The sequence below is a fragment of the Kwoniella shivajii genome, chromosome 9, assembly GCF_035658355.1.
Source record: "Kwoniella shivajii chromosome 9, complete sequence".
Lineage (NCBI taxonomy): Eukaryota > Fungi > Basidiomycota > Tremellomycetes > Tremellales > Cryptococcaceae > Kwoniella > Kwoniella shivajii.
In genome coordinates, this window is record NC_085916.1 from 730,439 (window position 1) to 758,273 (window position 27,835).

At 43.5% G+C, this 27,835-nt stretch overlaps 11 protein-coding genes across 11 annotated transcripts; 4 read left to right on the top strand and 7 right to left on the bottom strand.

Annotated features, from left to right (window-relative positions):
* Positions 1-106: 106 nt before the first annotated feature.
* On the bottom strand, positions 107-1,775 carry IL334_006592 (uncharacterized protein; the record flags this gene model as incomplete). The annotated part of the gene is made up of 5 exons (XM_062938291.1): positions 107-293; positions 379-707; positions 781-1,090; positions 1,187-1,494; positions 1,635-1,775. The coding sequence occupies 5 exons, from the start codon at positions 1,773-1,775 to the stop codon at positions 107-109; spliced, it is 1,275 nt and encodes a 424-aa protein (XP_062794342.1).
* Positions 1,776-2,196: 421 nt separating this feature from the next.
* Positions 2,197-4,197, top strand: IL334_006593 (phosphoribosylaminoimidazole carboxylase; the record flags this gene model as incomplete). Its single annotated transcript, XM_062938292.1, has 4 exons — positions 2,197-2,227; positions 2,289-3,065; positions 3,167-3,903; positions 3,991-4,197. 4 exons carry the CDS (start codon positions 2,197-2,199, stop codon positions 4,195-4,197), a joined length of 1,752 nt encoding a protein of 583 aa, XP_062794343.1.
* Positions 4,198-4,505: 308 nt separating this feature from the next.
* Positions 4,506-7,462, bottom strand: IL334_006594 (uncharacterized protein; the record flags this gene model as incomplete). Its single annotated transcript, XM_062938293.1, has 4 exons — positions 4,506-6,720; positions 6,788-7,075; positions 7,159-7,274; positions 7,352-7,462. The coding sequence occupies 4 exons, from the start codon at positions 7,460-7,462 to the stop codon at positions 4,506-4,508; spliced, it is 2,730 nt and encodes a 909-aa protein (XP_062794344.1).
* A 444-nt stretch (positions 7,463-7,906) lies between these two features.
* IL334_006595 (uncharacterized protein) lies at positions 7,907-9,159 on the top strand (the record flags this gene model as incomplete). The annotated part of the gene is made up of 5 exons (XM_062938294.1): positions 7,907-7,933; positions 7,996-8,028; positions 8,088-8,127; positions 8,190-8,246; positions 8,396-9,159. The coding sequence occupies 5 exons, from the start codon at positions 7,907-7,909 to the stop codon at positions 9,157-9,159; spliced, it is 921 nt and encodes a 306-aa protein (XP_062794345.1).
* Positions 9,160-10,481: 1,322 nt separating this feature from the next.
* IL334_006596 (uncharacterized protein) lies at positions 10,482-12,414 on the top strand (the record flags this gene model as incomplete). Its single annotated transcript, XM_062938295.1, has 9 exons — positions 10,482-10,573; positions 10,662-10,708; positions 10,804-10,977; positions 11,065-11,090; positions 11,150-11,186; positions 11,242-11,306; positions 11,383-11,655; positions 11,745-12,123; positions 12,209-12,414. 9 exons carry the CDS (start codon positions 10,482-10,484, stop codon positions 12,412-12,414), a joined length of 1,299 nt encoding a protein of 432 aa, XP_062794346.1.
* Positions 12,415-12,612: 198 nt separating this feature from the next.
* Positions 12,613-13,152, bottom strand: IL334_006597 (uncharacterized protein; the record flags this gene model as incomplete). The annotated part of the gene is made up of 1 exon (XM_062938296.1): positions 12,613-13,152. The coding sequence occupies one exon, from the start codon at positions 13,150-13,152 to the stop codon at positions 12,613-12,615; it is 540 nt and encodes a 179-aa protein (XP_062794347.1).
* Positions 13,153-13,811: 659 nt separating this feature from the next.
* Positions 13,812-14,417, bottom strand: IL334_006598 (uncharacterized protein; the record flags this gene model as incomplete). Its single annotated transcript, XM_062938297.1, has 1 exon — positions 13,812-14,417. The coding sequence occupies one exon, from the start codon at positions 14,415-14,417 to the stop codon at positions 13,812-13,814; it is 606 nt and encodes a 201-aa protein (XP_062794348.1).
* A 2,484-nt stretch (positions 14,418-16,901) lies between these two features.
* IL334_006599 (uncharacterized protein) lies at positions 16,902-17,574 on the bottom strand (the record flags this gene model as incomplete). Its single annotated transcript, XM_062938298.1, has 4 exons — positions 16,902-17,050; positions 17,135-17,401; positions 17,458-17,507; positions 17,567-17,574. 4 exons carry the CDS (start codon positions 17,572-17,574, stop codon positions 16,902-16,904), a joined length of 474 nt encoding a protein of 157 aa, XP_062794349.1.
* A 416-nt stretch (positions 17,575-17,990) lies between these two features.
* IL334_006600 (uncharacterized protein) lies at positions 17,991-22,248 on the top strand (the record flags this gene model as incomplete). The annotated part of the gene is made up of 5 exons (XM_062938299.1): positions 17,991-18,113; positions 18,182-20,533; positions 20,592-20,811; positions 20,870-21,903; positions 21,967-22,248. 5 exons carry the CDS (start codon positions 17,991-17,993, stop codon positions 22,246-22,248), a joined length of 4,011 nt encoding a protein of 1,336 aa, XP_062794350.1.
* Positions 22,249-23,102: 854 nt separating this feature from the next.
* Positions 23,103-24,433, bottom strand: IL334_006601 (uncharacterized protein; the record flags this gene model as incomplete). The annotated part of the gene is made up of 5 exons (XM_062938300.1): positions 23,103-23,225; positions 23,302-23,508; positions 23,618-23,831; positions 23,940-24,237; positions 24,316-24,433. 5 exons carry the CDS (start codon positions 24,431-24,433, stop codon positions 23,103-23,105), a joined length of 960 nt encoding a protein of 319 aa, XP_062794351.1.
* A 633-nt stretch (positions 24,434-25,066) lies between these two features.
* On the bottom strand, positions 25,067-27,736 carry IL334_006602 (uncharacterized protein; the record flags this gene model as incomplete). Its single annotated transcript, XM_062938301.1, has 14 exons — positions 25,067-25,244; positions 25,308-25,386; positions 25,483-25,512; positions 25,576-25,594; positions 25,658-25,722; positions 25,784-25,954; positions 26,038-26,099; positions 26,173-26,630; positions 26,713-26,791; positions 26,859-26,874; positions 26,944-27,117; positions 27,202-27,310; positions 27,368-27,436; positions 27,512-27,736. 14 exons carry the CDS (start codon positions 27,734-27,736, stop codon positions 25,067-25,069), a joined length of 1,734 nt encoding a protein of 577 aa, XP_062794352.1.
* Between the last annotated feature and the right edge of the window lie 99 nt (positions 27,737-27,835).

The window sequence follows — 27,835 nt, forward strand, 5'->3', positions numbered from 1 at the left end:
AAATAGCCTCTTGTTACACTCGTAGAAGTAGAAAATATGCATATACAGTCCCTTTTTATCATTGATGGCTGCGACAAGATCAATGCTAAACCTCGTCTGACTTGCGTTACAGTTTTGATCTACCTTCCCGTTCATCTTCAATTTTAACTTCCCAAGCCATTTTACCGAAGAAGTCGAATACGGGCCTACTATCAGCTCTTGCATCTGCAGAACTAGCTTGACCTAACGCTGCTCTTGCTGCTATACCTTGAGCTATAATGGCTAACCTGAACAATATCCATGATCTCACCCATCTACAAGATCAACCGTGCATCAGTGCTTCAGCTCTAAATTACCTGAGGTAACCCAATTTGAAAGAAGGGAAGAGAAGCCACTTACGCCATTCCTGGTATAGGCAATTCCCATTTCCCAGGTTGTTGATGATATTCCAAGCCTGAATTCATACCTTTTACCCACAAATCCTCCAATTCTTCTCTTTGCGGAATTCCACTTTGTGAACTTAATAATCCTTTTAAACCAAGCAATAGAGTCATATCATCTCTTTTCTCACCTCCTAGACTGGAACTCATTTCTTGCCGTTGTTTGGATGATATAGGTGAAAAGGAGAAGGGTAATAACAGATTACCTAAATCTGCTAATGGGGATCCTAACGTACATAACTCCCAATCTAATATACCAATAACTCTAGGTTCTGTAGGATGGTATATCTACAAACATAAGACCGTGTACATTAGCAAGGAATACTCAAGTTTCTTTTCTTAGATGATGTAGATGACCTACCAGATTATCCATTTTGTAATCACCATGAACAACTCCACCACCCCCTCTCTCCCTTTCCAGCTCAGTAACTCTCTTAGCACCTTGCTGGAACCAATCTCTCATCTCATCAGTACCCCATATAGGTCCTAGTACCTCTCCTGTATCTTTGTGTTTGGCATTACTTTGAGCCGAAGACACCTTCAGGAGCGAGTTGACTTGTCTTGGGAAGTAAGGTTTCTCAATCGGTGAAGGAGCGAATGATGATGGTAGATTCAAAGATGAGAGTGGGATGGTTGATAGACGCGTGAGGGTATCAATAGCTGATTTCCAACTGTTCGCCCAAACTTATGATTAGCTTGGTGAAACGAAACACTATACGGTTCGGGGATGGTTCGGGCGGGTGGGTGGTATAAGGACGAAAACTTACCATTCCCATCGTTCCTCCTTTTTTAATCCTTGCAGTCTTACATCAGTAAATACCCTTCCCTTGATATATTCCATAACGTAAAAAGCAGCTCCGGCGACATCTTTGTTCTCGCAGAGGCAATACACTTTAGGTACCGGGACAGCATGAGATGGAGGTACCGTGGTATTGTACCGATTCAACGCTGCTAGAATAAGGTATTCTCGATCCACTCGATGAGCTGTAGGTGATAATAGTGGACCGGAAGGCGCTCTACGAAGGACAAGTGATAAGGATGGCGAAGAAGGTGTGAGTAGATAAGTAGGATTTGACTAATATCGTCGTTTTAGCGGGCATCTCAAGAGTGAAGTGAAATGAGATGAGCTTACTTGACCAAACTGCCGAACATGATCAAAATTAATTGCCATTAGCAGCAACCGCCGGACAGCTATGGGATCCTTAGTTTGCTCACCTTGAACTGTTTCACGTCGACAGGACCCTTGAACCCATCTATGTTCTTTTCCAGGTATGGGACCAGTTTATCGAGTGGAAGAGCGGATCGGACAGAACTGACATCTTGTCCTGAGGGAGGGATAGGTGCTTCAATCCCCATCGTGGACCTCAAAGGTGTATATTCGGCTCACTCTTAAGGGGACAGCGGATTCCTTCGTCTCTTCGTCGCTGAATGTAATCGAGTGAATTCAGATCATCCTGTACTCGAGTATAATTTCCTATTCTCTTTCATTATCAACATCATTACTTCGTTGTCGTTCGCATTTTCCGGTTCAAACAAACGATCGATAACCGGATCATGTCACACAAACCATTACGATTTATTCCTAATCACGATTCTGTAATGAGACTACAAGAGTTTTGTAATCCGAGGTTTTTTGCTCCGTGCCTGAACAACTTTTTTTCACTCGTAATCTTCGTTGATCTTCTCTGCATCCCCCATCTTTGTCCAATCCTCATTTTCAGATTCACATTCCTGATACATCACTCCACCTGAATAAACCTAGCGACAGAATATCACAATGGCACCTAGAAAGACCGTCGGAATCTTGGGTATGTGAACCTGGTCTTCAATCTTAGAATAAGGGCTAATTGTCATGAACTGTCTATTCAGGTGGTGGGCAGCTCGGACGGATGTTGACACATCCAGCTGCATTACTCGGTATCCCTTTATTGATACTTGATTCTGGATCACATACACCTGCCAAACAGACATTGTTACCACCTCAACCACATTCACATCTTGATGGACCATTCACATCCGAAAGTCATATAAGAGAATTAGCATCTAAATGTGATATATTAACAGTTGAAATTGAACATGTCAATGCGGATGTATTAGAATCAGTTGAAAAAGAAGGTTTATGCGAAGTTCAACCTTCACCCAAAACCATTCGATTAATCCAAGATAAATTTCGACAAAAATGTTATCTATCAGATAAAGGTATACCTGTCGCACCTTTTGCTGAATTACCTATTGGACCCAGCGAAAAAGATGTTTTGGAAATAACTGAAAAATTGGGTTTACCAATCATGTTGAAAGCTAAAACATTAGCTTATGATGGAAGAGGAAATTCACCTTTACAATCAACAGATTCTGAATCTATCAAAAAATCTCTCGATTTCTTGGGTGATCGACCTTTATATGCCGAAGGTTGGGCTCCGTTCGTCAAAGAAGTAGCTGTAATGGTAGTTAGAAATAAAGAGGGCCAAGTCAAATCTTACGATGCTGTAGAGACTATTCATAGAGAAAGTATACTGAGAGTATGTCTAGCTCCTTTGAGAGGCGAAAGAGGCGTCAATGCCAGAGCGAGGGAATTGGCTGAAAAAGCAGTGGGTCACTTGGAAGGTGCAGGTATATTTGGTGTCGAGATGTTCTTGATGGAAGATGGTGAGTAATGGTGTGCTGTATAAACAAACCTCTTTTCACTCCACTGCCCACTTCAGCTTGAAGTTTCTCAACGTGGATGCTCATACGATTTTGTTTTTTAGGTTCAATTCTCCTTAATGAAATCGCTCCTAGACCACACAATTCAGGACATCATACTATAGAAGCGTGTTTGACCTCACAATTCGAGAATCACTTGCGAGCAATCTTATCACTTCCACTAGGATCGACCGAATTACGTGTACCTTCCGCGGCAATGATCAACATACTTGGATCATCGTCATCCATGGATCCTATAACCGCGATGGCAGATAACGCATTAACAGTCCCCGGAGCTTCCGTGCATCTATATGGAAAGGCAGAATCTCGAAAAGCTAGAAAAATGGGTCATATAACTTTAACAGCGGAATCAGATTCTGAATTGACAGAAAGATTAAGAATTCTGCTATCTGCTCAACCTGATGCAGATCCAAAATGGATTGATCCAATCGCACCACCTTCGCCAGCTCCATCACATTCACATAAAAAACCTTTGGTCGGTATCATTATGGGCTCAGATTCAGATTTACCAGTCATGTTACCCGCAACTAAAATCTTGGATCAATTTGATATTCCATATGAATTAACAATCACTTCAGCGCATCGAACTCCTGAAAGAATGGTTAAATACGCCAAAGAAGCTGCTGGAAGAGGTCTAAGAACTATCATTGCTGGTGCAGGTGGTGCAGCTCATCTACCTGGAATGGTAGCTTCCGAAACTTCTTTACCAGTCATTGGTGTTCCAGTAAAAGCGAGTGTATTGGATGGTGTAGATAGTTTATACAGTATCGTTCAAATGCCCGTGAGTATTTTACCACACGCTACCTTTTGATCTTGTCAATCGTACGCAACGCTAAAGTCTGTTGATCGTTGCTTTTGCAAAATCTAGCGAGGTATCCCATGCGCAACAGTCGGAATCAACAACTCCACCAACGCAGCTTTACTCGCCATTCGAATATTAGGAACTTCAATCCCTTCACTACAGCATGCTACCGACGCATATTCCAAAAAGTTGGAGGAGGAAGTTTTGGGTAAAGTCGAGAAATTAGAAATTGACGGTTGGGATAAATACGTCAAAGAGACACTGAAGAAGTGATACAGTTCTCACTAGCTCAGAAGATTACATCAGCATGCATGGTATCATAGATGAGCTTTGGTTTCCCCTTTGTGAACAGAAACATGAAATACAGTAAACTATGGTTTGAGACGCTGTTTCCCACTGGAGTGTGCTGATTGCGCGGGTCAATGAGAGAAATGACGACCTTTCTCAAAACATGTACACTACTTTCAATGGATAGACGCATGACTTGAGATACATTCGTTCATAAGTGATTAAATACAACGTTTTCCTACAATGCTGCGAATGTGCCTTCTGCCATACCTATGACAGACCTTACGTATGCCTTATTTACCTAGCTTCCTTGACCTGATCTTGTTGATGTTATCAACAGCTTTCTTAACCTCATATTGCGATAAACCATTCACTTGCAGGTTCAATTTGAATCCACCTAACTTCTTTGCTCGTAGGATTGGGGACTGTGATGCAGACTTTGTATCTGATGGGGATTGAATCGAAGCTGAGGGAGATTGCGAAGGATGGCTCAAGTGGTCTGGTGCTTCTTCGAATTTGACTTGGTCTTGGTAGCCATGATCAGATGCGGATATTTCTTCCTGTTCCAATGATTGCAAGAGCTGAGAACCGTCCGAATCTTCCGAACTGTTTTCGTTGTTCTTACCAATTTCATCTTCCAAGTTCTCTTGGTGGGGATCTTGAGTCATACCTTGCACTTCAGCTTTTACGTGATCTCCTCCGACTTCTTCATGTATCTCTACGTTTTCAGCCTCTTCCTCCAACCTTTCACTACCGACGAAATTGCGAGACATCCCAGTCATGGGCTCAGGATCATCCATATGCGCACCTCGTGCGTAAGATTGCACTCTTTCAGCCGAATTGCCCTTAGCCCACTTAGTGAATCTCTCCAAAATACCTTCTTCTTCACCTTTCTTTCGTTTCGTTACAAGGGGACTATCCACCTCTTCTTCATCTGTCTTGATTGCATTCGGTCTGGGAAGCGAGGAGGATTTGAAGATTCTTATACTATCTAAGAAACTCTTCCTAGTACCTTTACCCGCTGATTGAGGTGATGGGGTTGGGGTAGAGGTATGTTCAGGTGTTGAATATTCGATTTTTACCCTCTTGTTTTGGTTCGATTGGGGTCTGTTCGACGATGATGGATGAGAAGGTGAAATATGTGTTATAGCTGATGAATTTTTCATACTTGTTTGGGAGGGACCAAGAACCTCGAAAGGTCGTTTAGGAATTTGGGATTGGGCTGGATTCTCGATCTTGACATGTTCAATATGCTCGACTTGGTTCTGCGACTGCGTTTGGGTACTTGAACGATTTGATGAAATCGTCGATTGTTGAGGTAAACTCTGATCGCTGTCATCTACCAATATCACTTCTTTTCTTTTGTTAAATCTATCTTCTTGAGAAAAGTTGGAATTTACCGAATTTTGTGAATTCTCCATTGTCTTGTTTGCATTTTCGAGTATGTATGATCTTGATGCAGGAACTGCTCGGTCCGTTTCCTCAATCTCTTCATCTTCATTCTTTTCTTCGAATATCTCCTTATTCGACGTCGCGTTACTGATCCCACCTTGTAGATTGGTGTGTCCTTTACTGATACTTTTGCGCCTTTGTTCCCTCTCGTAATCGGATAATTCATCTTCATCTTCATCTTCGTCCCCTTCATTGAATCGGTTTCTTTGGTCGTTTTGTACTGGTTCATTTCTACTAACTCTTTCTTCTTCAGCCTCGTCTTGATCAGTATCAACTTGCATCTCCTCTTGAGCAGGAGACGAAGATAGCATAGCCATTGGATCGAAGACATCTCTTCGCTTCTTCTTAGCGGGTACCGGTCTAGGTCGAATCGGTATATCATCATCTTCACTATCTTCTTCCGCATCTCCCCCTTCCCTGTGGTATATAGTCACTTGATTTTGAACGGAGGAAACGGGCTGTTGTTTGCTTTTTCTAGGCGAGGGTGAGTGTGACGAAAGGCCAACGGAAGATCTTGGTCTTTCGGGGGAATGAATAATGGACTGAATTGTATTATCGAGACATGGAGTAATTTCTTTACCTTTCCCTTTGTCCCTTGAATGGATCGTTTCTGATGGAGGTTGGGGAGAGCGAAGTGCAGCGCCAGAATCAGGCGATCCAGGTAGTCCGCTTGTACTCTCGTCAATATGTTGACTTAAGCTCGCTCCCACATTTTCTTGGGGCGAAACCTCTAATTGTAAGCCAAACATCTCGATATCATTCAGCATTTCTTTCGTCTCATCGGATTTTTCGAATAACCATTCTGGGATGATCTTCTTTTTACCTTTCGGACCATTTATATACGGTTGAAGGAAATCCAACAATGTCGTACGATCAGATGATTTCGCGTGTGGTTCAGGTCCAGATGAGGAAGAGTTTACAGGTATCCGGCCTGGAGCAGAATGATAAGAAGTCAAGGGGGAAGAAGCGAGTTGTTTAATCTTGATGTCGTTTTGCGGAAGAAGGCGAGATGGAGTTTCGAATTGACTAGAAGGGAATGATTGACTTGAATTAGATCTACATTTTCTCGTAAGTTATATCGATCGTACCAAAAATCAGCCTTTCAGGATTAAAAACAGCTTACTCTCCAAACCACCATTTCCTCAAAAGTCTTTGGACATCACCATCATTTTTTCCCTTTCCGATTTCAACTGTATTCTCATAGAATTCCGGATCATTTCTACTTCCACCTACAACTTTCCATTTAAGTATCTCCAAAACCACTTCTGGCAATTCGACTATATTACTTGACTGCGGTGTCTTTTTCTTGACGGATGACGAAGGGGGAGAAAGGTTGATGCGGAATGATTCTAAGAGGAATATAGATCGAAGATTGGAAGTGAGAGATTCGGCGGGAAGGGAAGCTGTCGGTCTATCCCAAGATAGATGAGCGGGTGTCACATGTTCCGAATCACAATCTGACGAGTATTTGAAGGCAAGTTGTTTAGCACTTACTCCTCGAAGTCATTAGTTGCTTCCACATCAAACCTAACTCGTATCCAATGTGTTCTATCTGATATCGTGCCTTTGATCTCTGCGCAAGGATCAAACCTATCTCGATAAGAAGAAAACTAATCGGGAATTACTCTGTGATTAGCTTTTTTGATTGTGACACTTTTCCCGCAGTCATGGATGCTACTCAACATACCTTGATCATCTGAACATATTTCCCTTTGAGAGGTATCTTGAAATTCCCTCCGTGTTCTTCATCATGCTGGACTATAGCTCTTGACAACCACGAGGTGATATCGTCGGCCATTGTGATCTGTCTTTCCGCGGAAGTATACGTGTAGTGCTTTAAAACAACTCAATTTATCGTCTTATCTCGTCTTTCCTTTGAACACATGATAGTGTCTGCGAAAAGAAGAGTGATTCAATCGTGAAGTCTGAGTGAATCTAATGTTCACGTTCATTGATTTTACTTTTTGTAGACGCGTTCGAGTGATTTCGTGATTATGTAATACAAAACAGCATGACGTGTTTATATCTTTGTTTCGGCAGTGTCCGCCATTCTTGATAAAGTGGAGGGGGAAGAGCAATGTTGATGAGGTGATGGGAGATACGAATCATGAACAATTGCTGATTAATAATGTCCAATGGTAAGAACAGCTTATTTCCTTCTTCACTCATATATCCCGTAGCTATTCATCAAAGCATCCAAGACTTGGTGGCCGATAACAAGCTCGAGTAGAAGATAACAGAAATGACACTAGCATCTATAGCATTCAAAGTGAGCTGCCCATTTCCCGACGCCGTCGAGATATATCAGCTCATCAGCCCTTCCTTTTCCAGACCGAATTTGCGGTTGATATGACATGTCAGAACGTAAGTCAGCTGATTAAGAGAGTAATACCTCAGGAACAATAGCTGAAACGTATGCTCAGTGCGTAAATTCTGTTCAAGGTGCTTTACGAGAGATTTCAGGTTAGTGCATCTACCTCAAAGGAAGTCTCCATGGAAGTCTAGCTGATGGAGAGGCATGACAGGTATTGAACGATATGATATCGATCTGGAGAATAAGAGAGTCACAGTCACAGGGAAGAGTGAGTTTGATATTCTTCTCTTTAACATATTTGCAGCAACATCAATCTGGATAAGCGACTTTATACTATTTGAACATTACTTGACTGACTAAATACATACCATAATTCTCAACATAGGTTGTATGCTAATGCCTATATACTTCGCCTAGCACCACCATCTCAACTCCTTTCCGCACTGAAGTCTACGAATCGTCAAGTGATAGTTCGTGGATCATCACCTTCCAATCCCAATACAGCTTCTTCATTTCCTCAAACAGCTGCAGTATCCATATTAGAATCACCACTACCACTTCCAACTTCAATCGCTTCCACATCGAATATCCTATTAGCCACTTCGCCTTCAAATCCTAAACACGATCCCAATCCCACTGAAAAAGGGCTACCTGGCATGAATGAAGAAGAATTTTCCCAAAAAGTATTTGGTATAGCTAGATTCGTACAAATCGCACCAAAGACTGTTTTGATGGATTTAACAGTTCGTTTACCTCCTCCAGCTAGAGTGGGTTTGAACTCGAATACTGAAAACGATTGGAATGTATACGTTTCAACTACTGGTAACATGATAAATCCGCCTATAACAACGGGGAAAGAATTCTTGAAATTGGGTGAAATTAAGCCTGATAAAGAAGGTTATGGTGATTTATTCAAAGAAGTCAATGGGGATTTATGGGAATGGATAGGTAGAGGTTGTATTGTACAAGCTAAAGATTCATCCTCAACGTCAACCTCGATATCGTCATCTTCAGCTCCTAGAGAAGACACTTCCAGCTCTAATTCTACAATAGGAAAGATATTTGCGGGTGTTGTGGCTAGGTCGGCTGGTGCTTGGGGAAACGAAAAGACTGTTTGCGCTTGTTCAGGTAGAACAATGTGGGAAGAAGGCAGGGATATGGAAAAGAAGACCAAATTATAGTTGATCTTAATGCATGAAATGCCGGATTCATACAGTTCCGAGTCTTTCAGGTTGCTGTTTCCTTTCGAGCGGTGGTTCTGCTGGTATTATCATGTCGGTGACAACGCTGTTTGAAGGAGACCTTTCGTTTACGCCAAGCCTAGGATATTTCAGCTGCTTTGGCACCGAGCAACAACGAGCGCAATATGGTAATTGTGTGCCGGCTTCGCACGAGAATCTTGGAGTGATCTTCTTGGTATTGAGCCCGAATGGCCTCGCAGTACTGAGCAGAAAGCCCAATCTCACCTCCAGTCTGGAGTTTGGAGTGAGGTTTACGGCCTCTTCCTTTTAAGGCAAAGCGTGTTTATCCAAAAGCCCAATAAAGCAGCCCGAGCCATCCTATCCATATAGCGAGCACTGTTCCATGTCTTTGCTGATTTGCCATCCTGTCTACTACCCCAATTGTGTTCCTCTTTTCCACTCCTTTTCCTGCCAAAGGCTCTATGACAATGATTCTCGTTATCTCCTCTTTGGTGATATGGCGTCCATTGACAATGGTCGTGTGACTTTCTGTATACTCGGTCGTCGTTATGGAGACTACCATGGTAATAGTGTGGAACGATAAGCGTCTAAACAAGTAAGATCGTTTAAGTATTTGATGCGACACCACTGGCGGATATCAGGGATGAGAGGAGAAAGTAGCGAGGAAGGATAGTATTATATTGAGGCAATGAGCATAAATTTCATTTCCTTTTATGGTGATATTGAGTGATGCTGATGGTAGATGAACCCTCGTATATTACCGCCTGATTGGAGCTCTCGAGAAGAAGTCCCCTGATACCCTCCCTCCAATCTGTTGTCGAGTACAACACTTGAATATCTTTGCAACATGTCTGAATTGAATAATAATGTTTTCGCAAAGTTGATTCCAAGGCACCCGTGAGTGACACATGTACATGCAAACTGGGTAACGGAGATAAGATAAAATTCAATACCTTTCCGACGGAGATGACGCATTGTTGTTGTTGTTGAATCGATGAAGCGTTCATCGAAGAACATCACCCTTTCAGCGACCTAAATCACAGTCAGCACGACCAACAAACGAGTAAAACGGGTACTAAACAGTGGCAAGGGCAGATATATCAATTATCAACATGTGCTCCTTGAGAATTTGAATTGTCAAATCAGAAGTCAGCGAGGAATCCACTACTCGCTCGTCCCTCGTCATTTACTACACTTGAGGAGATACAATCCGACTTGGAATCGAAGAAACGATCCTCTCCTTCTGGTCTCAATCCTCACTCGCTCAATACCGCCTTGGAAATTCAATTGCCAGAAGCAAGATGGTCGATCGCTCCTTCATATCTGCTTTAGCTCAAAGTACAGCTGGAGAGTGGGGTTTGGTCTTGAGTTTAGTTTTTGGGGGTTGTTGTTCGTGAGTCACCTCTTCAGGCAGATAATCGAGGACACTTCGGGAACCTACAGTAAGTGGTAGAGTCTCATATGGCTGATACTTCTGCTAGGAACGTATGGGCACTAGAGGGGGTTTTGAAGAGTCATCCTAAATCAGGTATGTTTCACCATTCACCTCATTAACTGATTTCTTAATCAATTCCACTTTGCCCCGAAGTGAATTCTTAGACTGATGGGAGTATTCCTACTTAGGAACATTTCTCACATTTGTCCAATTTCTTTATGTGACAATAACGACTCTATCATCTCAATTGACGTGGAAACGTATACCGAAATCAAGTATACCGTATCCCGTACTGAAATCTAGGAAAGTACCATTGGGTAGATGGGGTGTTCAGGTCATTCTGTTCTTAGCTGTCAGCTTAAGTGAGTTGGAATGAATCCAGTTGACCTGGGAAGATCTCTCGTGCTTTGGGAGCTACGGAAAATAGAATGGCTGATATCGAATCATAGTGAACAACTATGCTTTCGGACTTAAAGTGAGTAATGTCTGATCAGTTTGATGATAAAAATTGGTGTATTGACCGAGGAAGAACAGATTCCCGTCACTGTTCATATTATCTTTCGAAGTGGTGGTGAGTCACGGATTATACAGAAAGCTATATTTCCTTCAGCTAACGATAGTCACAGGATTATGTATATCGATGCTTGTAGGGTGGCTATTCGCCAAAAGGAGGTATTCTGTTGGTCAAATGGTATGTGGATACTCGATCATCGCTCGTCGAAACCCATTGATATCTCTGGTGCTTAAACTGAATCTTACACAATTAGTTTGCAGCACTACTTATAACCAGTGGAATCGTCTTGGCGACAGCTTCAGCACCCCGACGGCGGTCCGTTCCATCTTCCTCCCCCTCAGCTCAAGTTTCCGCTCAATCTGCGAACACGGCTCATACTTCACCATGGATACCTGAGCATCTGGAGTATTTCGCGGGTGTAGGACTATTGGCTTTTGCAATGTTTGTCAGCGCCTTCTTGGGATTATGGCAAGAGCAAACGTATAGAATGTACGGTAGGGAATGGAAAGAGGCTCTGTTTTACGGTGTAAGTGAAAGTTTGTTCACGTGGCTTATATCTCTCAGAAGTGATGAATCCCAACACTGTTTCTTTTTGGCTGATATGTATTAAAATAGCACGCATTATCACTACCGTTCTTCCTTCCTTTTCAAACATCCCTTAAATCAACATACAGATCATTCGCTTCCTCTCCGCCAGTATCTCTATTCAACCTTCCCATACCTGCCACCTATTCATCATCGGATAATCCCATCAAGAATATTTTAGGAGAATACGTAGACTTATTGGTTCCTTCAGCATTACTTGGTTTAGCCCTAAACATAATCACTCAGGGTATATGTGTACGAGGTGTAAACAGATTGACGGCAAAAGTCAATTCAGTTACAGTGAATTTGATTTTGACAGTTAGAAAGGCTGTTAGTTTGGCTATAAGCGTTTGGTGGTTCGGTTCCGGATTCAACAGAGGTCTAGCGATAGGTGGAGGAATGGTTTTATGTGAGTAGACAAACTTCAAGGATTCAATGGCTGGACGTTCAAGTCCCTTTGCGCAAAGTGAGATATTGATAGATCGGATCCATAGTCGGTACAGTATTATACTCATTCGCTCCTGGTCCCGAAGAGGTGACTTCGGCTCCACCAAAGGTCAGAGTGTCACCCAAATCCAATGGTATAAACTCGAGAATAAACGAGCAAGAACATACCAAACTTCTTGCCTCAAGTGGAACTGATATTGGATCAAACTCTCAGCCTGGGATTAGGAGAAGGCATTCTGATGTGAAAGGATAATTCCGTCCAGGTACTATGTACCGACCTGTTCTTCCTATGTGGAAGGTCCAATACTTTATACATGGTGCACTTGCGATGATGCATACCTGCTCTGTACGGAATAAGGGGGTGAGCAAGGGAATTCCTAAATATCATCGTATATACGTATATATCAATCTCTGGCTTACTCTTCGAGAAGGCTCATTTCCTTTCCTTTGTTCATAAGGTATGATTCACTCCCTCACTTCTTGCAATCGAAATGGGAGCATACACAGTTGACATAGTGTGCTCTTCTCTGACCATCGAAACAGGCTCAACTTCAGCAAAATCCTTTTCTACTTCTGCAATATATCTCTGTACAGCGTCGAAATGATTCAATTCGTAATCATGAGACTTGCGTTCTTTTAATTTGTCAAAATCATCAGTTGTCACTTTGATTGTTCTGATGAACTGACTATCATAAATCGAATGTCCGGATTTATTTCTGGATTTACTATGCTTATCGTGTGTTTTTGTTAGAACTTCCTGAGTTATACCGTATATTGCATTTTCTAACCATTCTTGTTTCTGTTTGGTAACGTCCTTCTTATACCCTAAGGTGTAAAGCAAATCTGAGACCACACTCAACGAATAGTGAGGTGCTGAGGGTATAGTTCTTGTATTACGGAGAAAATACGGTTCAGTGATCGAATTGGACGAAGTTGAAGTAGCAGAAGTGGACGAAGGTGTTTTGGATAGACGTTGGAGGAACTTGCTCATGTTGGATTGTGTATCACTCAACTGGGATAGGACAGACACTTCTTGATAAAAGTGACGAAGTGACTGCAAGGGAATAAGGAAAGAATGTCTATAAGCAGAGGAAGTAATGAGATCAGTACACACAGATTTTATGGCCTGCTAAATGGCAAATTGCAACTACTAATCAAATAGAATATACTTACGGAGACTGAAATAAAAGTAAGAATAACATCTGGCAAGGTGTTTCACCTTGGATGATCCTTTCATGGAATCAAAATAATTAAGACAATCATTTCTTTACAACTTTATAGTCAGTCGAGTTCAAGCGAATTTCATCGATGGTATTTCTCTTGAAATGACGTTGCTGTTGGAATAAGACATCACTGGGTTACCGCTTATCCTGTGTGGACTAGTATGTCGAAGGAAGCAAAGTAAGATGTTTACTACGGACTCTTCGATGAACAAAAGTCGTTCTTTACATGGACTGTTCTAGCGTCATTGTTATCTCGTCACTTTAATATGAAGGAAACTGGATTGCGAGCATCATCCTGAACTTCGACAAAAGGTCAATCCTGGTTAAGCAATCTACTGAGGAAGTTGTATATGCTATAGAAAAAATAAATTGAAGTGAACATGATAAACAACTAAGATAATCAACTAAGATAATCAACTCGATACCGCTATCTCTGCTGCTTGTTACTTGTAGCTCTCATCGAGGAGGCCCAATCAGTTCTGGATATTTCGTTCTCGTGGGCTTTGCTTTCATATCTGGACGGAGTGGAATCTTGCAATGTCATTAGGCTGTTACCTGTATCAGTTTGCGGGAGGGCTTCATCGGTATCAGTTCCCGGGAGGGCCTCGTCTTGCTGCCTCAGAGTCTCATGGAAATGGGCAATTTCCGTTCGTGTTTTGTTGCTCTCCATCTGCGTAATGCCGATTTCTCTGTCTCCTCTGATTCGTCTGAGGACGTTGATGGAAAGCGTAGCACTTTCTTCCTTTTTCTTCGACTTGCCAATTTTCCAAATATCGTTTTCTGAGGGAATGATATATTCAGGACACTTAATTCTGTTGAGAGCTCTAGACATGAACGAGTTGTTCTCTCCAGTTGAAGGTACAATACCTTCTGAAAGGCTTTCAAGATAGTTCCTCATAGCCTTTGTTCGGGTAGTGGTTCTTCCAGCACTTTGCACATTATTCGCGATAGTTCTCAATGCACGACCGTCTCCATCTTTGAGTGTGCAAGTTGTCACAGTACTCGATGTATCATTTCTGAATCCGCCACTCATGTTTGAAGATGAGTTATTTCTGTTGCCAAATATCATGGTCTTCACGTACATAGATTAGATGGGGAAAGTAGATAGACGCACAGGTGAATGATGTCTTTGTGGATTATTAGCGGGAGTGATTTACTTTGCGGAAGAGTGGCGATGCTGTATTAGAGTTTTCAACAGTATTCTCGACAGCTTTATACCTTTGCATTACGCATTGAGATCGAAGCGAAATGTCCAGAAAGCAGACCGAGAAGGCGTGATAAACCTTTCATCACGTTTCCTTCTACCACCTTTCACCCTTATGAACCGTTTTAGGTCGTTTGACAAAAAGGATGCTTATATCTCGGTTGGTGCGCTGTCGGTTGTGACGATGATTATCGTCACATGTATTTCTCCTGCTTCACTTCATCGGTCATACAGAAGATTGATAGTGAGGCCGCTTTTCCACACACACGAAAATTCACTGTAGGTCGTAAAGATGCAACGATGAACTGCTTATCCTCTCAGCGAGAACGAAGAGTGATCCCAGGTGTCGACAAAGTGTCATGATCCGATCCGTACAGGAATGATTCGGATCCTGGCACCTTCTACATGCGCACATTGGATAACTTAGAACTATGTCTTACTCTGTCTTAGACATTGGCGTAACCTTATGGTTAGGAATGTCTTGCCGCTTCTAGAAACGATTAGTAAGGTATGTAGCATTGTAGAAATATCAGATATATAAGTCGAAGTCCTACTTCGAATAATAGAACTTCTTCTTAAGAAATGTATATCTTGAATTCTCTAATATTACTTCGTACTTCGTATACCTTATCTCGAGGATATTCGCCTTCGCTCGTTCGTCCCATCACATAAAGGCGTATAACCTTCTTGCGTGTGCGATTAATCAATCATAACATCTCGCGATACTGCCTAATCGCGTAGGGCTTCTGAGATCTACTTTCATCTCGGTCTTACAGAAATTCACTATGAACACGACATTCTCGAAAACATATCTTAAGAATATTCGTCATCTAATCCATTCTCGAACTGCGTCTTCAATCATAGGTAGGTCGTCGGTTGTCCGGCATCATCTGTCAACAACCTCTCCTTTGGCCTTTAGCCAATGATCGAAATTCCTCTGTGAAGAACTTTGTTCGTCCTTCTGCGAAGGAATCCAGATACTTTGTCAAGATTGTTTAACGGTCTCGACAGCTACCCAAACCTCTTGTTCACTGACCGGGCGGCCTTTGTGGCGGTCCACCAGAGTGTCTGTAGTCGCTTGGGTCACCTCCATTGTCGTTTCGAGGACCGTTTTGCGACCAAGAAATCCTGATTGGACAGTAAATCGGATTCTTCCTTAAGACCATGCTTTCTTATTACTAGCCATGGGTGCGACCCAAAGAAGAGGTTGTTGAACAAATAGAGCTTTTGTATTTATTCGTCATACAAAAGCTGCCGTGCCGTTCAGCTCACATTAAGGGCTCGTCATAAGAAGCATTGTTCATCTTACGTGTTTCATAAATCATGTTTCTGCTAGCATACATGTGAGAAAGAACCAGGGAATAAAGGATAGGCAAATTCAGATGGTACAATCCTTGATCCCCTCCGATTCCCCTGTCATCCGTCTTTTCCCTCCTGCTAACTCGTCCGTAAGTATACAATGACTTCATGCCGTGAGTTATGGGATGCGGTCAACCCCTATTCCTCATTGCACGAAGGTAACTTGCATCAAGTCTTTCTTGACAACGAGTAATAACATTTCGGACGTTCGTCACATGTCCTGCCAGTCCTTGACTTTTGAGGAAAGCAAGATCCGCATCCGTGACCCTCGTCGTGGTGGTATGGCCGTCAGAGACGACTGATCCCCCCTGCCAATTTGAGTCGACCACTCTTGCTCGTGGATTCGTTGAAATTTGACTGTTAATCAGATTTAACAACCAGAGAGACTTCGATTCATCAGGGACAAATCGAGAAAGGTAAATTATCGATTGATGCTCGTCTTCTGTAACAAAACTTCCTGCTTGCTGTTCTGTGGCGGAAACAGGCGAGTTCCAGATTGGTGGTTCTACGTTTGAGCGATAATAAGATTTGGGCTTATATGAATCACGAGTAGACATGGTTATTAACGTTAAGGCAGGAGTCGATTCAGTAGATAACGGTTGGACGATTATGTGAATTGGGATTATCAGGTTAATTAGATGGAAGTACGGCTGATTGGGATTAGGATTATATTACCGTAACTTAAAAGCTGTGAATGGAAATAAAAACCGTAAGTGAAAATACTCAAATGACATTGCCCTTTTATTATAAAGACAAAGGGTTCTATGTTGCTTAAGCGAAATGAACATATGGACTCGATCCTTTCTTTATTTTATCGAACGCTCCTTATATTCGATGACGTGATCGTAATGCTTTCTCCTTCTCCTAGAGTTGCGGGAATAAGAAAGGATCCACAAGAATTATACAATACATGATTGTACTACAAGAGGTACCTTCCGTTTCCGTTTCTAGACCTCATACAGTTATGCCTGTAGTCGTAGTTGCCGCCGTGTATTTGGGTGGCGGTGCATCTGGGTAAAGAGGTACGAACGATGGTGATATACCTGATCGTCCGCGTGAAGGGTCGTATGTAGCGTGGGGAGGGACTGGGAGTGATTCAGCGCCTATTTTTGACGTGAACGCTACTTTAGCAGAGATCCTTGATGTAATCAACAATTGAGAGCGTTAGCTACAGCGAATGGACTCACCATAAGCCGGCAGACTCGTTACACTCGCATTGGTACTACCTAATCTGTTGACAGCACCAACATCTCTCCTTTCTCTTGACTGTCTTGTCTGATAAGGTGAATATGATTCCGGGTCGTTATCATGTGGACGTGCGAATACCCGATCCCTCACTTCTTGCGCAGTCCCGATGAGCGTAGGCCTGCCAGACACATCTTGTATCTGAGAAGGAAGCGTCGAACCGTGGTGCCGTGCATGACTGCGTTGATATCGAGCGTTCACGACTCGTACTGCTCAAGTTAATTCAGTTCGAAATTCTAGGTCCAAGGAAAGAGGAAAAGCTTACCAAGCCATATCACTAGTATAGCGACGATGAGAACGAGAAACACAATTGCGCTAAAATCGATCTCAGTAAGCGAAGAGCGTCGGGGAACTTAGCTTACTTGACCACTCACTATAACATGATGTGTGTGTTTTGAGGTAGTGATCAGATGAGATGGTAGATGTATATTCTCAAGATGTTGATGTCAAATGAAATACGTTTAGGATGAGATGCGATGAAAATTCGTAGTCCTTGCTTCTATTCTCGGCGCGATCTCTGATTATCTATGTTCAACTTTTTTTGGCCCTTTTGCCACCCAAAGGATGCGGCCGAATCCGATCACCGCACGGGGGTAATTATAGCCGGTTGGTGTCTAACCAAATTTGATCCCGTTCCCAGGTTCACAACTTGTAAAGTATCACGTGACTACGGTATTATCCTAGCCTATAGAAGCGTCATTGTTGTCAAGAGATCCCCCCTTTCATTTCATACAATTTCATATTGACACAATCTCATCATACATTGGATCATCTTCGTGCTAGGTCACTGCACACACAATGTCAAGGCTGGATGATCCTCCTCGGCGAGGAAAGGGTGTTTGCGCCATGCGAGGGAGCTGTGGAAGAACGAGTATGTTTGGTGCAGAATTACCTTGTCCGGATGATGGACATGCGTCTGAGGTAAGTGCCCTCTCGTCCTTCATGCCGATGACCTTTCAACAGCCATTCTCTGATATAGCCTTACACAGCCCGAACAAAAACTCCTTGACTTGATGGCCAACGTTTGCGGACCGTCTTACACCCTGCCTTCATCAGTCTGCTGCACCTACGACCAAGTGGCAACTTTATCCGATCGTTTACAACAGGCTGCGCCTCTGATATCCTCGTGCCCAGCATGTATCAACAACTTCCGATCTTTCTACTGCGACTTCACTTGTTCACCTGATCAGTCGACTTTCTTATCGGTCGCTTCAACGCAGAAAACGACGGAAGGGAAGGATGCTGTCCAGGAAGTAGACTATGAAGTTAGCACGGAATTTAAGCAAGGGTTTTACAGCAGTTGTAAAGATGTACAATTTGGAGCTACAAACGGGTTCGCGATGGATCTAATAGGTGGAGGAGCTAAAAACGCAAGCTCGTTTCTGAAGTATATGGGAGATATTAGACCCGGATTAGGATCACCGTTCCAAATCAGTTTCCCCGATAATGACGATTCTCAATATTCCCGTATACCTCTCAGCTGCTCGGATTCCAGTGATATCAACGCTCGATGTGCTTGTGTAGACTGTCCCTCAGTATGTCCGGAATTACCTTACGTTGCTCCTCCTTCTACTGGCAAATGTCACGTTGGAGCGGTATCCTGTCTCACCTTTTCACTACTCATCATCTACTCCGTTGCCATTCTGGCCGGAATCACCTTCTACTCTTGGAAACAAGCTCTTCGACATCGCCAACGACGGTATGAACGACATGCTCTCCTCGATCCACCCCTTTCGCCTACTGCAGCAAGTGGAAATACCAATGGACTGGACGGATTGGTTGGCAGAGGTGGTGAGGACGCTGAATCAGGACCAAGTGGTTCGATACATTTCAGACTTGGAAGAGGCGCGTCCCTTCTCGATCCAATGGAACATCTCCAGCCCAAACAAAATAAGATCAATGCAGCTCTACGCCGGTTCTTCTATCGTCTAGGTCTGTTTTGTGCCAAGCAACCTGTAGCTGTATTCGCTCTCACAGCTCTCATTGTCGCTTTCCTGAATATAGGCTGGAAGTATTTCGCAGTTGAGACAGACCCTGTTAGACTGTGGGTATCTCCATCAAGTGAATCTGCCGCTCAAAAACACTTTTTCGATGAGAACTTCGGTCCCTTTTATCGATCCGAACAGGTTTTCGTCACTCAAGCAGGATCTGGTCCAGTCAATCATGATACTTTGGATTGGTGGCTAAAGGTAGAAGCCGAGATCGGTCAGCTTAAATCTGAGTCCGGCGTTACTCTACAGGACATATGTTTTGCGCCTGCTGGAAGAGGAACGCCCTGTGTCATTCAATCTGTATCAGCCTGGCTAGGAGAGGATATGGATCAGTGGGGAGAAGACTGGGAGTCCAGGATCACAGACTGTGCTGGTCGACCTGGAGAATGTTTACCACCTTTTGGGCAACCCATCGATCCTAAATTGGTCTTAGGCGGCGCAAAAGGAGATTGGTTGAACGCCCAAGCGCTAGTAATCACATGGGTTGTGGATAACTACAATGACGATCGAGCTGCGCCGGCGGAAGAATGGGAAAGAGTCTTAAATTCCTATCTCTCTGGTTTGTCAAGACCCGGCGTCGATATTAGCTATTCAACTGGGATCAGTCTGGAAGAAGAACTTAACAAGAGCACCAATACCGATGTCAAGATTGTTGTTCTTTCTTATCTGGTCATGTTCCTCTACGTTTCTCTGACTTTGGGTGGCGGACTTCCTCCTCACGTGATCTCTGCTCTTGGAAATCGTGTATGGAGGGGTCTTGTTCATCTTGGAGTCCTCTTACGGATCGTCAAATCTCCTCCTCCAGATAGATCATCTTCTTCACCCAGCTTTTCCCTTATCCCGACTTTACTCTCAGTCAATTCCAAATTCTCGCTTGGTCTTTTCGGTATCGCTATTGTGCTCATCGCCGTCTCGTCTTCCGTCGGACTTTTTTCTCTCCTTGGGGTAAGGGTCACCCTCATCATCGCCGAGGTTATCCCTTTCCTCGTTCTGGCTGTTGGCGTGGATAATGTATTCATCCTCGTGCACGAGCTCGAAAGGCAGAACTCACTTCACGCTGCACAAGGTGCCAATGATGATAGTCAGTCGGTGGACAGCGAAGGCAGACAACCCAGTAACAGCACTTCTCTTGCACCCGAGGAACGCGTCGCTAGAGCAGTGGCTAGAATGGGACCTTCGATTCTACTTTCTTCCGTCACAGAAGTAGTAGCGTTTGCTCTGGGCGCACTTGTACCAATGCCAGCCGTAAGGAACTTCGCTATTTACGCTGCTGGGAGTGTTTTCCTGGGAGCAGTAATGCAAGTGACTGTCTTTGTCAGTGCCATGACTCTTGATCTGAAGCGAGCCGAAGTGAGTGTCCTCGTTCAGTCAGTCACTTGTTCAACGAACTAAACCGAAGGTTTCACAGGCTATGCGGATCGATTGTTTCCCTTGCATTCAATTAAGGCCTCCAATCGGGCTGTACGATGAAACCGCTCCTACTGCTGAAGGCGTAGTCAACAAATTCATGAGGACCATCTATGCGCCCTTCTTGTTGAAGAATGGTATCAAGCAACTTGTCTTGGTCGCTTTTGGGGGATTATTCTTGTTCGCTACGATTGGAATACAGCATATCACTCTCGGATTAGGTAAGTCGAAGCTGGAGATCCCAACCAACGAAGTGCAGAATTAAAGTAGTGTTTTTAGATCAACGACTTGCCCTGCCGGCGGAATCGTACCTGGTCTCCTATTTCAACGCTCTCGATGCTTATCTTGATGTTGGACCTCCCGTTTACTTCGTGGTCCAAGGAGCGGATGTTCCGGTCCGTCATGGTCAACAGCAGCTGTGCGGAAGATTTACTACCTGTATGGAGCTGAGTGTGGCCAACTCACTTGAGGCAGAACGCAAAAGACCAGAGTCATCCTTCGTTGCTTCTCCACCAGCAGCATGGATAGACGATTTCCTTCAATGGACAAACCCCACCTTCGAATCTTGCTGTCGAGTACGACGACGAGACCCAACTGTGTTCTGCTCACCTAGAGATTCCGAAAGATTATGTCGACCGTGCTTTGAAGGAGAAGATTGGGATGCGACAATGAACGGTCTACCTGAAGGGGCGGATTTCATGCGATATCTTCAACAGTGGTTGGTATCACCTACGAATGAAGAATGTCCTTTGGGTGGTCAAGCGCCCTACTCTTCAGCGGTCAAGCTCGCGTCGGACAACAATACTGTCATAGCATCTCATTTCAGGACCTATCATACCCCCCTCAAATCGCAATCAGACTTTATTGAGGCTTTGGCTGCTGCTCGTCGGATCTCGAACGATATAAGTCACCGAACAGGAGTAAAGGTTTTCCCTTACTCGTTGTTCTACGTGTTCTTTGAGCAATACTCTCATATTGTATCGACCGCAGCGCAAGTACTTTCATTAGCCTTGATAGCTATATTGGCTATAACATCATTACTCTTAGGATCGTGGAGAACAGGAGCTACAGTGACCTTTGTTTGTGCGCTGGCGGTCACAAACGTCATGGGAATCATGGGATACTGGGGAATCTCACTGAACGCTATCAGTTTAGTCAACTTGGTCATCAGCTTGGGTATAGCAGTAGAATTCTGCTCCCACATAGCTAGAGCATTCATGGGTGCTGGAACAGGATTACCTGTTGATAAGGAGATAGGAAGGAAGGAACGAGATGAAAGAGTATGGACAGCTTTAGTTGACGTTGGTCCCTCTGTGAGTACAGCCTTCCAAGCGTTCACTCTCTCGACGACCACTGACGGAATCATTGGGACATAGGTTTTCTCCGGAATAACAATGACCAAATTGATTGGTATCTCGGTATTGGCATTAACTCGATCAAAATTACTCGAAGTTTACTATTTCAGGATGTGGTTGTCACTCATATTATCGGGAGCATTGCATGGTTTAGTATTGTTGCCTGTTTTGTTGACTTATACAGGTGGTCAAGGATATAGTCTAGAAGATACCGACGAGGATTGGGTAACTTCACAAATGAGAAGACCAATGGATTACGAGTATGCTCCATTCGCAGATACCGATAGTATCATGTCCGATTAGAGGACGTTTAATACCACTCACTGTTCAAAGAAAGAAGAATGAAGGAAGCAAAGGGCATTTGTGCACGTCCATACATTATAGGAATATCATTTAATTCAAATGCATACCGGGTTTACCGAGCTAACGCAGACCTCGACAGTACATGCGCGATTGTTCTGCATAGCCACCAAATACGTCGCAAGGCCCCTCTTTGTAGATAGTATGAAGGCAAGATCGACTACAGAGGGGTGTCATAAGTAACGCAATTTATCGCGCGTGATTTTGTGATTTCTTTTTGTAAATTTCACGTGATCTTGTGATTTCTTTTGATTCTATCTTGCCAAGTATGCATATATAAGACCCCAAATTTCGGCAGGACGTACCCAAGACCTTATGTATCAAGTCAAGATGCCTGGAAGATTTTGTTCAGAATTGGAATGCGACTTAATCTTCAAGGCTAGTCAGACCACCCCTCAAAAGGAAGTGGCACTCATGTTCAACAGGGCCCCTTCCACTGTGTGCCGTATGCTCAAGAAGGCACTCCATACACTCCCAGACCGTGCTACAACTAAAGACGAGCTTTTTGAAAGGGCTGAAAAGATCTGGAGGGAGATAGACCAAGAAAAGGTAGATGCCTGTATTGACAGTATGCCCAGGAGGATGAAGGCTGTCAGAAATTCGCTTGGGTTCCCTACAAAATATTGAGCTATGCATCTGAAAGCCAGGAATTCGATAGAATACCACTGCATGCACCTCTAGGCAAAGTTTCAAGGCTCTAAGATGATGCATGCACGAGTAATTCTATTTCGATGAATTTCGGTATTCATAGCGTGCCACTTTTGACCAATTGCGTTACTTATGACACCCCTCTGTACTTAGATCTCGTACCGCGCATAAACTTGGTCAATGTCGTTCCATACGTTTTCTGCATATTTCTTGCCTTTGGGTGCGTCCAAGCAAGGAAGGTCAAACCTGGATGGTTTGCAATCGTTATGATACTATAATACTAAAGATGGGACAGTGAATCAGCTCTTTCAGCTCATAGCAGAACGGATACAAGAGTTTGTGATGTACTTCAGTGGATTGCGTTAGTTCAAGTACGGGTAAAGATATGTTCCTTGCTGCCTTTTCCGTTTCGCGTCCGATGATCTTGGCCATCGTTCTAACGGCCAACCCGTGATATTTGAAGAAAGGGGAATTAGTCAAACCTGGAGCTGCATCCACGAAAGCAATATCTGGATGCCGAGTCATTAATTGACAGATTTGAGTATGTAAAGCAGTCTGAACCAAGATGAATTTCAGCAAAGATCATGCATCTAAGATTTGAGAGTACGAATGTCTCCATTCCGTTCGAATCATTCAATAACCCAGTATGTGTTCTAAGACTCACCTTTGTCTGATTATACCTCTCTTCATATCCTGGATATCGCTTATCGTCATTCAGTTGTGCGATTGGATTGTCTAAATCGAATTTTTCAACCATAGTAGTTTCAGCCAAAGCTGTACCGACAAAGACCATCCGAGCTTTAAACTCGGTACAGTCGTGCATCAACGGTATGACAAGTCTTGCCAGTAAGATAGTAGATACAAGGTTCACTTTGGTTCTGTCTCACAAATCATACATGATCTTCATCAGTCCAAAGTAGCTCGCGCATGAGACTGGAAGGGAAAACATTCCTATTCGTTGGGAGACGGGCAAAAAAAGTACATACACTTTTTCATATCCATCAGGGGTTTGATCCCATCCAAGACCATATAAACCCGCACTAAACACTACTCCATTCAATCGTAATCCACCTGTGACTGTTTCCTCCTTACATTTCCTGGCAAATCGAGCGATACTATCGAAATCCAGGAAATCGATCGGCCAAATTTGTACATCAATAGCTTGATCCAGTGATAGTTTCATCAAGTCTTTCTTGACTTCCTCCCCTGCTTTCAAATTACGAATACCCAGAATGATATTGGCTTTCCGCGAAGCTAAGTGTTTGGCGACCTCAAGACCAATACCTGGAGTGTGGGCGATTCGACCCAGTCATAATCAGTATCGTAGACTAGAGCGAGAATAAGTTTAGGATAGTCACTCACCACTATTGGCTCCAGTGACAATGAATGTTTTGCCTGACAAATCAGCGTTAGGTAAAGGTGGCATTGTCCTCATTTGAGAAGCCAACAGTCTACCGTACCAAGCAGCGGAAGGTGGCATATTTTTCGATCTTTGACAGTAAGCTGACGTCAGTGAATATGGGACATCGTCCGGCTCATGACCTCGTTACTCTCCTCTTATATACCTGTGCTAGATTATCAGTAAACACATGAAATTCATACAAACTGTTGTCTGCATGTGATTTACTTAGATCTACAAGCCAGTTGTAGTTGTGGCCGAGGAAAGTGGAGGTACTTCGGTAAGCAGTTTATCTTTGTTCTAGCGTATAGGAAGAATGGATTTAAGCTTGATCTTCTTGCCATGACGATAAGATAAGATGAACCAGGTTCTTGGTATCCAATCCATTGGATGTACTCGCCGTCGGTCATCCCTCGGCGAGGATCGGAATTGCCCGTCGGTCTACAGTATCCAGTACCTCTTGGGTTTTGTATGGTAACACCGTATATATCGTTCGGATGGACGTTGTACAAGATGCATGTGATTATGATGGAGCAAGGAGAAGGTATGAAATTCCTTGGTAAGTGATGAAGCTTGGTACAAGTACAACATGTCAGGTATAGATTAGTGGTATTGAACATAAGCGGGCAATTGCCAATGATTTGAGTGAAGTGTAAATCCGAGATATCCCCCTACAGCGGCAGTAGCCATAGCATGGACACAAGTATGAGGAAATTATATGTTCACGGGGCTTGATGGACTGTCGGACCGTGTTGTTCCTGTATTCTGCGTTTGAGATTCCAGTGCGTCTTCCGAGGGACGACGTCGATCAACCATCCGGCGATATATCGACCTATTACCAGAAAAGAAGAATGGTAATGGCAATGATATAGCTACTATACCCAAACCAAACCTATTCCGCAAATGTTGTCAGTGAAGCTGGCTGACTGTATTAAGATTGATAGAGGAAGCTTACCAGCAAATGGCAGCCCAGCCACTGGTGAGATGATCATACATCTGCCCTCCTACCACAGCTCCAACAGAAGTCGAAATGGCTACAGCAAGTGAATCCGGTTAACGTTGTGATTCTGTGATTCTAAAGCATACATTCGACCTGGAAAATGTTATTTATTATGGAAAAAAAAGCTTACCGAAAGCGATATTCATCGCGGCAAATTGATCTGTAAATCACGACAAATACGTTAGATATCTGATAGCGATTGGTATGATGCTTCAAGACTTACGAATCTCGCTGATGCCCGGCTACGTCCAATAGTTTCTTCAACAAATTGACCTTGGTGATATGATAATCGCGAGAGGACTTACTGTTTTCCTAGACACTAGAGTCACCTCTAGACCTGCAGGCCCTGATGCACATTGGAGGGCAACCTCTTTTATAACATCATTATATCAGCTCCACACGAATACTAATGTTGTGTCAATCTGACTTACCGACAAGAGCGAACAGAACAATAAATCCTGGCAGACTCCTCTTGAGTATGAGTAGCGGTATCCACGGTAACGAAAAGATAAGACAAGGTAGCATAATGAATTCCGCTCCGTATTTATCTGCTAGAGCGCCAACCAAAGGTCCAGTCACGAAAGTTGGCGCAGCAGCAGCAACTGAGATTCGTGATCAGCTTCGGATGGAGCAAAGTCAAGTGACCTTCGGATGGAGCAAAGTCAAGTGAACCAATGATACTTACGATAGACTAATCCAACGAAATCTGCATTTTTGTCCCATATAGTTTGAATTCGCAATGTCAATCTAGATTTGAGCGGGAGTCAGTCTCAGCGTCATGGATGTGGTTTTGTATTTCACGTCGTGGGACATCACTCACGTCGGCTCGAATATACCAATGAGTAGGCCGTATATGAATGTTACCCAAAAGCCGGTCATTCCTCTGCCGGAGCTTGCGATAGTCACGATAACTTTCCAGGGTGACAATTCCACTGTATCTTCCTTCTTCTCAGATGACACAATATCAGAACTTTGTTCTGAAGGTACTGCGAGGCGATCTTCGCTTATATCTTCAGGATTATGCGACGATGTATCCGTTGGGTCGTTCAATCTGGAAGCGGGTACTTCGGCCTCTCTGACTTTCTTCTCCTCTTCTCTGGGTTTGGCTGAATTGGCATTTTCCACTGAGTCTTGATGATTCTTTTCCCATTCCCTTAGGTCTTTTTGCTCGATTACGAACAGCCGAAGAATCAAATCTATAGCGCAGACTATGATGCAGAAGACAAAAGGGGCTTTCCATCCCATACGAGCGTACAACGCACCTCCAATCGGAGGAGCCTAAAGCACGTGTGATAATCAGCTTATATTCCAGTTTAGGGACGCATCTTGAGACAAATATAGGACGGATCTGATTATTTACGATTGTCATTCCTATAGATACACCGGAATACGCGAATCCGATCTGACGTCCTACATGCTTTTCCGGTACGTTCTCGCATCTAAACATCATAGATACTCTCATCAGTTCCTTCTCGCGTCTGTCACGTCATGAGGGACTTTACTTACATTAAAGCGAAACCGACTAAAATAGTGAAAGTCAACAAGGTGGCTATACGATGATGCTAGACAGCGAAGAAAGAGGGCGACTTACCAGACCAGACTACTGTGCTTGCTGCTCCTTGTATGAATCTACTCAACACCATTACCCAATATGCTTTAATGGTCATAAATAGCACGACTGCCACCTCGAGAACAAGTACAGCAACAATCAAAGGAGACCGTCGATATGGGTATTTATGGAAGAAGTATGCCACCGGCATGGTGCCTGATCGAATGAAGCGTGGTCCTTTCCATCAGTATGATCTCACACTTTCTTGACTTGTTCAAGACAAGGATAAAGAGGACTTACATATGAAGATGCCTATTGAATAGGCGAAAAGAAGCCATGATGTCAAAGCAGAAATGTTGGTGTAGTTCAGTGCTTGTAATCTGTAAGGCAGTACAGGAACAACGATAGTCTAACGGTAACATCACTCAATTTACTGTTCCAATGAAAGCTAGTGGTTCACACTTACATATGTGATTATATCAGTGGTTACTCCGAGAGTGACCACTGTTGTTATGAACCAACTGGAACTCCTCCACTACAATGGCGAAAGCGCAAAGCGTCAGCGATCACATCACTAGGTATTCTCGTAACTGGTACCAGCTCAACGTACCTTCACTCCCCACGGAGCTTTGTTACTCGCTTGTGGACCTTTGACTATTGACAACCGGGTCAATTTACTGTCTTTCTCCTCGTTCGTTGCTTCTCCTAATTTCGATGAATTTTGCACTGGAATAACAACCGGAGTTTGGTGGTCTCCACTTGATGCAAGTGGGGGGTTCATAGATGATGCCCTGGCTTCCGCTGTCACCTCTTTATTCTGTTGTGAAGAAGCCATTTCTGAGCTTCGATTCTAGCTATTACTTCCGCTTCCGCTTGAGATTACAGTCGTCAATTATATTGCTTGATTGTTTCCTATCTATATTTCTATTCCGAT